At 38.9% G+C, this 10,194-nt stretch overlaps 1 protein-coding gene across 1 annotated transcript; it reads right to left on the reverse strand.

The window, feature by feature from the left end:
* Positions 1-89: 89 nt before the first annotated feature.
* On the reverse strand, positions 90-5,144 carry LOC144641037 (tolloid-like protein 1). Its single transcript, XM_078500095.1, has 4 exons — positions 5,035-5,144; positions 2,673-2,711; positions 2,220-2,579; positions 90-1,025 (listed from the first exon to the last, which is right to left on the reverse strand). Exons 1-4 carry the CDS (start codon positions 5,078-5,080, stop codon positions 559-561), a joined length of 912 nt encoding a protein of 303 aa, XP_078356221.1. The 5' UTR covers positions 5,081-5,144; the 3' UTR covers positions 90-558.
* Between the last annotated feature and the right edge of the window lie 5,050 nt (positions 5,145-10,194).

Raw genomic sequence — 10,194 nt, forward strand, 5'->3', positions numbered from 1 at the left:
AATGATTTCCCCTCTAATTCGCCGGTAAATTTTCGATGAATGATAATGAAAAACAACAAATCAAATCGACGACATATTTCAATTATCCACACACTTGTTGACCATAGGAATGATGGTGACAGTATAAAGACTATATAACGTTAAGTCGATTTCTTAACAGAATAGATGAGATGTTTTAATCTGAGCCAGTAAACATTTCAAATGCTGAGATTTTTCACTTGCCCTAGAACGCTTTGACCTATATGAGACATGAAAAAATTCTAATATTCAACGATTCTTTTGTAAAATCGCGCGGAATATCGCCTGATATTTAGAAACCCTATTTTGAGATTGGGCGGGATAATTGAGCAGCAAATTTTCAGTGAAAGACATTTCACAGCTAAAAAAAAAACTGTAGTTACAAGTAGGGAGCGCTTTTCAAGACTTCGGACGAATCTTGGCAACCCATAGCTACGTATATCACAGGATATCTGTTATGTACGGATGACAGATAACAATGACTTTAATTTTATTTCTGACCTTATGTAGGCATCCTGCGAAAAAAAGTACTTTTACCTATTAGCAAATTAAATATTGCAAGAAATTCTCGACTGTACCGAATGCAATGAGATATTTCTTACCAGAGTTAGCAGGTTCAGTATACAGCACCTTCTGCTCATGCGCCTGCCTGGTGCACTGCACCTCTCTATACAACATTTCGAAATGGTTCATTTGCAAGTCTCTTGTGGAGTTGTACTTGTATGTTATCCACAAACTATTCCCTAAGGAACAGAGGTCTGGTGGCGGTTTCTCGTCGCCACAAAATCTTCCAATTAGTTGACTTAAACATCTAGGGCCGTCTCTGATCTCGAGAAACGATCCCACACAAGAAGGAAATACAAATGATTCCAGTGTGAGCCGCACGTTCTGGCCTTCATGTGCAAAAATTACCCAGGTACACTGTCTGTCAATTCCACAAACGGCTGGGTTGTTAGAACTTTTGATGAATCCAGAAGTGTCATTGGCGTGCAAAATAACAGGCTCTTCTGTAGAAAACAAAGAGAAAAGAAGAAAACTGAGAATAAGCTAGACAAAAGCAACAACAAGTTCGGCAACAACAACCGTGAACATGGTCATTCTCCACCCCTTCCACCTCCTCCTCCTCCTCCTCCTCCTCCTCCTCCTCATCATCATCATCATCATCGTCGTCGTCGTCGTCGTCGTCGTCGTCTTCATCATCATCATCATCATCATCATCATCATCGTCATCATCATCAACATCAACATCAACAGCAATAAAATTCTTTATTATTAAAACGTGCTTAGTGTTTATGACTCAACCTGCCTTGCTGTTACGCTCGTGCTGGTTCTAGAATTGCTTAAGTCTTTGTCATTCCATAAAGACGAGAAACGGTCACCAACTGAGCTACCTCATTTTTTCGGATTCCATTTTTACCCGGTTTACAGCCAAGTTGGTGCTGGTTGGCTTGATTCGATAACAGGGTCGTAACCAGGTATATTTTTTCATTGCTGATCCCAAATTTTAGCTCTAAATTTTGATTCCTGATCCCCAAAATGTGGCAACATTTGATCCCTGATTCCTTTCTGATCCCATCTGATTGACCGATCCGGATCCCATGACTTGTGACCCGGGATTGTGACCCGGGATCCCGGGTCCATGATCCCGATCCCAAGGCTGTGATCCCTGATCCCATATACCTGTTTACGACCCTGCGATAACATTAGATCACGAGGACTAATTCGTTCTAATATAGTAGAACCCCGCCTCAGCTCAACCTCTTTATTACGGTCACTTTCTTCGGCCCAATTAAAAGAAAAAAAGTTAAAGCCACTGAGTCATTTAGTTTTCTTTATTACTGAAGCTTTTTAATGCGAGTCACACGACCAACCCGTCAAGCACCCCCCAGAATTTGGAGGCGCTTTGCAATTTGACCTCTTATTAACTGAGTTCCTATTAGATTGTAAATGTGATTTTTTAATTGTGAGTCGAACCTTCGCCAACGCCTGAAAACCTCCGTTCGTTTAAACACTTCCTGTCGTGGTTTCGGCCACACTAGGGTCACACATAAACACAGTATGTATTTATGGTTTATACAATGTTGCCTTGCAGAAAGTTCAAGAGTATTTTTTGAAACCGCAAAAGCTGGTATTGTGAGTAACAAGTAACTCGAAATTTCTTTAAAAGAATTAAGAAATATTAATTGTTCTCGTGCACTTACTTTTTCGAAGTTTTATCTGCGAAAAGCTTGCGGAGAATCCTCTAAACTGGTACGCCGTGTCCGATTTGAATTTCACCCGCATTTGTGTTCCTTCAGAATAAACAGTTATTTTTTTCGCCTTGCAAAACCTGCCGATAAGTTGTCCGTTGGAGCTTGCTCCTTCTCTAACTTCAACGTAATCACAATGACACAGAGCGCACTCTTCTAAATCCATTCCTTTCATCACCAGTTTCACGTGCTCGCCTCGTGGAGCGGTTATTACCCATACACAGACCATGTTCTGTGGATAAGTCTTTGGGTAGCCTGGACTCTGCAATATTCCTTTAGCGGCTGTAAGGTTTCCATCATTTGGGCATTTCGCTAAATGGAACAAAATATGTTAAGTGGAAATCATTTCAGGCTTCCGTATTTTTTATTTCTTCGGTAGCAAATGAGCCTAAATGTTTCACTCACCAGTTCCAATTGTGTCGATCGTTATGCATGCCATCAAACCTGTATACAAATTGTGGGAAAATAAAAAAAAAAAAACAGCTGTAAAACTTTTATGAGTTTCAAGCAACCAAAAGTGCAATAATGTTCGACAGCTCTGCTAGCTGGGAGGGGTAGGGGTAGAGGGTTTGGAAGTAATAATTTTTGTTATAACGGGAGGCCCTGCGCCGAGGTCCAAACCTTTACCCTTTTATAAAAGATAACTCTTTCACAAACCTTAGATGGAAAACTGCATCTCTTTTCTTAATTTTTCACTTGAGTAGCCCATTAAAATACTTGACTTAACCTATCATTTGGTGGGTTTGTTCGCAATTTTTAAGGTTTGAATGGCAGTTTCTTTGCTCCAAAACGTGATATCCCTACCCGTTTATATACGTCCGGCTTGAAATTGGTTCTCCTTTTGGGCGGAGCCTTCCCTCCATAGAGAGTTCCACCCGGGCATCTCAGACGAAAAGTAAACAATATCCGATTTTCGATAGGGAAATAGAGGGCAAAAAGGGCCAGTGTGACCACAGGTAATATATAGTCATGATAGGATGACAGAACGGATAGCAGAACTCTTAAGTCTTATTTCATCAGCGGTCAGGTTTGACTAAATCGTGCAGACCTGCCTTACATTTTAATCTAGGTCATGATGTTGGATGTTGGATCAGATCAAAAGAAAGGCATAGCAGACGTGCATGTTACCTGGTTACTGTTCCATAGCATACGAGAAAAGCCAAAACTTAAGTTGTTTTCTACAAACAGGGCTGAGTTCTTTATTGATGAATTCATGTACATTCGTGCCCAGTGTGCGGTACATGTACACAATATCACAAAATAACCGTGAGATCACATGATCATGATACATAAACAATATCATGAAGACTACACTAAGTCTCCATGAGTTAATGGGACTGTGTCACGGATTTTAGCTAAATTTAGGCATGGGTAATGACCATCAAATTCATTGAAATGTAAAAAATAACCTCTTAAACCAGTGAAGGAACATTTTAATAACACACCAAATAGAAAAAAAGGTACGGATGGCCAAACGTGACGAAGATTAAAATGGATTGTGATATCCGGGGTTTTGAAATATTGTTGGGCTGAACAGTTTTCAAAGTAAATCATGTTTGCTTGTAACTTTAAATTATAACGCCCGGGAGACACATTTGGTTGCAATGAAGCTATGGTTTTGTCATTTAGATACATCGAAGTAATTTTTTTTGCAAACATTAAGTTTCATCGCGAGTATTTGGCAAAACTTGAAAAATAAACTTAACTCAGCCGTGACACAGTCCCTTTAATGTGCAACAAAAAAACACGTTTTGCACGAATTAGAATTAAAAGGGAAGTTGTGTTACTTCGTTGCAAACTTCTCATTCAGACTAAACGATTATATATATTTTATGGACATTGTTTTTTCGTCAACAGCTTTCTATAAATCATATTGATTGATTTGGTCACTAAAAGTCTGGTAGTCTTTTAAAACAATCAGTTTGCGGAGGCAAGATTGTTGCTTTCAGATTCCATAGAATTGAGCGCAGAAGGACATCTACTGGAGAGAAAATTTAAGCTTTGGAAAGCAAAAAAAAAAAAAAAAAAAAAAAAAAAAAAACATGACGATTTGAAATTGTTGTGTAATTGGTTAACTCTCCGTGAAAAAAGAAAGAAAAGAACTGAGAGCTTTTTTATATTGGAATACACGCACTGCACTGAATTATAACCGACGACGGGTTACATGACGGACATACTTGACAGCCGTGTAGCTGTGAATTTTAACTGAGTAACCTCGATCGACATTATCTAGCCGGGATTTCGTTATTTTTTGACAGTAAGGGAGTTCTTTAGACAAAAGAGGTATTTCCTTTTAAACTTGAAATTTTATTAGTTTGATTATCTTGTAAAAGAACAGCGATCGTGAATGAACGCACGTAATAAAATTTATTTTTAGTTTGCATGAACAATTTGTTAATGACCATTTTCCACTTCCACCGGAATCTGTATCCTTTAGCAATACTTGTACGAGGGTGAATGTAAGCAAAAAAAAAAAGTCAAACCTCTAACTCGAAAAGACCGTCGTAGGAGTTTTCAGTCGCTTTTTCACAGGGATAGCAATAAATGTGAAATTGTGAACGACTAGTAAGCTAAAGGTAAACGTTTGTGACAGTTCCACAAAGGCAATATTTTAAATGCTGCAAGCAAAATCTAATGAACCTTGGTGTAAAAAACGTTTCAAAAGTCTAAACTGCTATGACTTTGCATGTCTTTCACCTTTAACCCTATTTGCTGGTCAGAATAGTATTCCTAAAATCTAAAATTTTGCTGTTTTTACTGAACTTACCGAGCCAAACGATCAGAGAATTTGAAGATCCAAAGAGCCCTTGCATTTTATATTGATGAGTCTGGTACGTTTATGAGAAGGAAAAGACTGTTTTATGTCTTGAACTGATAGAAGGGCCTCTTGCATTCAACGGGGCACGTAGCGTTTTCTTTGCACCTCACCGCCATTACACTATCAGGTCGGCAAGTAAGCCTTTTAACCAATAAATTGAAGAGTACATCCGGTTTCTGATGGCCTGTAGCATATGATTTTGCATTCCATCAACATTTAAAGCCCCTTGAGTGATCTATAACTTTGCGTAAAGGTTTATTTTTAAGATGCTAACACTTATGCTGCTTCTATTTCTAAAGGAATGGGTTTTAAGGACCAAATATTGTGTTGTTTTTATGCGCTCCATGTTAACACCGCTTCGCACAATATCGCCGCTATTTTTGACAGACGAACTTTTGTTTTCTGCGCTATAATTAACAGTTTTTGCGTCAACGCTATTTGGGCATGAAATGATAAATGTGTTAGTCGTACCGAATTGGCCAAAGGACGCCATAGTGACTTCATAGGCAACAAAAGTGTAACATAATCAACACTAAATCGTGTTTAAATTCTCGGATTAAAAATCTTGGCATAATATCAAAGCAGGATCTGTATCAGATACACAGCGACCCCGCTTCAGAACCCCTTAACTTTTTATAAGGCCGCTTTTTCCGGGGCCGAATATTAATTTCACAAGCTAGACCAACCTCATTGGCTACGATTGAATAAATTTAATAGATATAAACAAATATACAAATGCTACTTATTAAAAATTCCTTACATAGGCTACATAGCAGGTACTACCAGGGAGGGGAGGAAGGATTGTGGTTACAGCTTTGAGAGGACTAATGAGGACTATCAAGTGGTGCTTTACTGATTTAAATCTGAAACGAGCGAAAATCACTGAGGAACAGTTATTGGTTTGGGCGATAAGAAGGTTGTTGCTCTCCAAGTCAGCCATGTTCTCTGATTTCGTTTTTTTTTTTTGCCTTTCGAAAACAGGTTCCAGGAGAGCGAAAGGCGGAAAGGATACGATCTCAGGAGCGGCTCAGTAAATTTCCCTTAATGGGACTATTTAACGGATTTTAACTGATTTTTGAACCGCCAAATGCTATATTAGAGCACTGAAACTGCATGTAAACGAGCGTCTTTGGCTGCGGATGGCTCGAATGGCTCGGATAGAAACAGATTTCAATTTGAAAAAGTTAGGCAAACGTTTTCAAGTTGTTTCCACGCGTCTTCGAAATATTGATATTTATAGCCGTAGCTTGATTTCTATCCGCAAATAAGTTACATATTCCTTTAAATGTTCAAAGATAATGTTTAATTAGGGTTAAGTTGCCTACCACTAACTTCACATAGTTTAGACCAAACATTTGCGAAATCCCCGTGTCACGTTTCAGACAGCAGATCTTACTGGGAGTATAGCGGCAGAGAGCCAAATGGGCTTGCAAGTACTGATTTAAAACAAAAACGTTTATTGTATAACGTTAATTGTTTAATTTACTCTTATAAAGAATTTAAACTGCATGTTGGTTATGCTTTCTTCCTGAAAAATATTTGCTTAAGATCAGCTAATATGTCATTTGCACAATAAATATTCACTGCAATGTGTATTTGTTCCGTATTTTAATAATGCTGTCACTGTATACTTACCGACAAAACCTTTTGAAACGCATTATTGATTTTAATCACCTGTACTGTCGTTTTTTTCGACTTTTTTTCCTTGTTTACAAGCAAAAAGAAGGAGAATAGCGTTTACTGGGCTAAAATCTGAACCGGAAGGGATTGCATTCTTGTTAACTCTCAAGGGACTGTTTTAATTTCTCAAGGGAATACTTTCCGCTGTGGGTGATCTAAGCGCGTGACTTGTAAAGTGTCACTCCATAGTTGTGCTTCAGCACTTCCGTTCTTGTAGAAAAAACGTGACTTGTCAAATTTACAAACATTATATAAGAATCAAAAACGTGAGTAGCCCAAATCTTACGTCACATAACCAATTAAGAATGTAAGGGGTTCAGCGCTCGAAGGCAGCGAAGTTTAAAACGATTAAGAACGCAATTTTTACTAGTACAAGTCTTTAGGCGCTAATATTAATTTAACCTAAAATCACATAGCGAAAACACTGAAAGACCGCTTGGACATGTCCAAGCTATTTAAAACTACCACTACGTCAGACCCATGTCACGCGATCTCTCGCTTGTAGCTATAAATAATCATTCACCTATTTTCAGTTTGAATACTCTGCGCTCTGTTTGTGTGAAATATTTATTGTTGTGTTACTCAAGCGTTTGGCTCGGAGCAAGTACAAGTCGTACAATTTACCCGGAACGTGTTAAATATTGCAAAACAACGACTTATTTTCTGGATATCCCAATTTTTGTTTTGAGTTTACGGTATTTTGAGAATCGAAACGTTATCGAAACGTAAGTTGCAAGCTCTTTCAGTTAATTTAACCTAAAATCACATAGCGAAAACAAAGACCGCTTGGACATGTCCAAGCTATTTAAAACTACCACTACGTCAGACCCATGTCACGCGATCTCTCGCTTGTAGCTATAAATAATCATTCACCTATTTTCAGTTTGAATACTCTGCGCTCTGTTTGTGTGAACTATTTATTGTTGTGTTACTCAAGCGTTTGGCTCGGAGCGAGTACAAGTCGTACAATTTACCCGGAACGTGTTAAATATTGCATAACAACGACTTATTTTCTGGATATCCCAATTTTTGTTTTAAGTTTACGGTATTTTGAGAATCGAAACGTTATCGAAACGTAAGTTGCAAGCTCAGCAAGAATGTGTCAAAGCACGGGATACACGTCATCGCGCCAGGGGAGGATTACCAAAAGCTTGTCGGAAGACGCTAAACGGAGAAACACAATGGGAAAGCCTTTATAGTCTACTCTTTATTTTGGCGTGATTTGGCTTTCTTTTAAAAGAACTGGTTTGGGTTATTTTATTGAACATTCGGAACAAAATAAATATTTGCATGCGTAAGCAGGCATTTTTCCGGTTAGGCATGTGGTTTTAAAAAGCAAAAGATGATGATGTGGTAAAGGAAATTCATGTCACGTTCACTCCGTGACTAACGCAAACGCGACTTGTGTGTTTCTCAAGTGACTGCTTTTCTAAAGATTTTACTGTGCGGCGCCGTGCCTTTAATTTAGCCAAAGCACTGAAAGAGGTCAGGAGGTCAAACATTACCCGCACGAACACACTAAAACGTTGCTAATAGTTAACCAAAGGGAACTCATTCCGTGACAATTGATTATTTCTGCTGAGTTGCACAATTTAGAATTGCAACATCATCTAGCAAAGCGCACTATTACTAAAAATAGATTTCGCCACATGATACCCCCCCCCCCCCCCCCCCTGCGTGAGTCGGACAACAATTTTAGTTTTGGCAAAGGCTTTGTATGGAGGGGACGCATTCTTGACAAGAAAAAAAGGGCGAGAAAGGCACAATTTGAGGCCGAGATTCTCGAAAGGCTCGAAAAATGATAGATTTCAAACATTTTTGCTTTAGTAAGTGAAAAACAGATTGAAGGTATCCAAAAAATGGCCCAAAATTGAATTTATTAGTCGAAGATCCGGTAATGACACCTTGATTTCCACGGCGGATAGCGAATTACTATCGAATTATATAATTGCGAAGGATAGCATTTGTATGTTTGCTTCATTTAGGCACCGGAAAGATCGTCGGTTGCAAGAAGTTCAGAATTCTTCCCGAATTTGACGGCACTGATCGCCGGCCATCCGATCTGTTTCGACACATGATAGATAGAGGGCGAAAATATTATGCTATTCAAACGCCTTTCTAATGGAATTGACGGCGGGTTTGATTTAAATAAAGCTATTATTTATCCTCATTACTATTACAGACTGAAGCTACAGCTGCAGAGCTCGAACAGTGTATATTAAATAGTATCTGCCGTAACCTGCGATCAGGCGCCCTCCGCCGCGAAAAAAAGAAAGCCTGATCGCAGGTTATATCTGCCGCGACAATTGTGTAACGAAATTGACCTCTTTAAATATTCGGGTCAGGCAAGGGGACCGATCGGACGAGCGTTTCTTTGTGTAATTTTGTGGTGGCATAAATCTGAGGTTAGCTCTGTTGTGTTGCAAAATGTGCCACTAAGAACAGTGTAAACGTTTTGCATTTCTCATAAAAATAAATGTTTTCTTTCAGCAAATCCCGGCAGCAAATCGGGCCTTTATAATCCATTCAATAACTGAGAGTAAAACATTTTACACATTTATTGAATAATCGCTCTGTTTGACAAACCTTTTGTTTCAAACCACGATTTGAGCTTTCTACGTTGCACAGGTAAGGCTTTCCGAAGTCCGAGCCAATCTGGCCATGGTTTTGTGAAGCAATCGCTAAATATGCCTCCAAAGTGCCCGCCAACCATACATTGCTCTTACAGAGCGGTTTGTTTGTCCGAATTTTGACTCACACCGGGGGTCAAATTCTGTGACGTCATTAGTGCGCTTCGCTAATTGCAACATCATTAAATGTGTTAAGTGATATTTATAAGCGTTTTTGTAGCCTGTTGTGAAATTACTTCCGGTGGAAGCAGTAAACGTTAAACGTTTCTTCCGTTCAGAAGTTAATGCATCGCCATTAGAAAAATAAACAGCAACTGTTTTGCTGGAAATGTAGTCGTTAGAAATGGGATGTGTAGCCGTAAGGTAAAGAATAACGAGGAGAAGCGGCTTTTGGTAATATCCAAACGAAAATTTACTTTTCAATGTCGGGTTAAGATAGCGTGACGAGACAAAAGGTAACTCTGTCGTGCGTAACCTAACCTGCGATCAGGCGTTATTTTTCTGCATTAAGCCGAGTAGAAATCTTTCTAACTCGAAAGGAAACAACTATTTCGATTAAACATGTTGAAGGCAAACGTCAAAGTTTACCTTTTTTAACCAAGCCAAAGTATATGAGTCGCAAAGCACCCAGCCGTCGCGACTGACAAATACAGCATTTACTCCGCGAAAATAAAAAAATGCTTGAACTGAAAGACGTTTGAATTCTTCCATGATATGTTCGAACAACAATGCCCAGGATAAACCTTCTACTCATACTAACTTCATGCAAAAAAAGTCGATATCTCTAAGAGATCTTTGA

This window comes from Oculina patagonica, unplaced genomic scaffold (genome assembly GCF_052425735.1).
Source record: "Oculina patagonica isolate OP01 unplaced genomic scaffold, crgOcupat unplaced628, whole genome shotgun sequence".
NCBI classification, from domain to species: Eukaryota; Metazoa; Cnidaria; class Anthozoa; order Scleractinia; family Oculinidae; genus Oculina; species Oculina patagonica.

Bases quoted from the DNA above. Each gene is read 5' to 3' on its own strand.
- LOC144641037 (XM_078500095.1), bottom strand. From the start codon at position 5,080: ATGCAAGGGCTCTTTGGATCTTCAAATTCTCTGATCGTTTGGCTCG. The intron at 2,712-5,034 runs GTAAGTTCAGTA...ATTTGTATACAG, and splicing joins TTCTCTGATCGTTTGGCTCG to GTTTGATGGCATGCATAACG. The intron at 1,026-2,219 runs GTAAGTGCACGA...TGTTTTCTACAG, and splicing joins GCAGATAAAACTTCGAAAAA to AAGAGCCTGTTATTTTGCAC.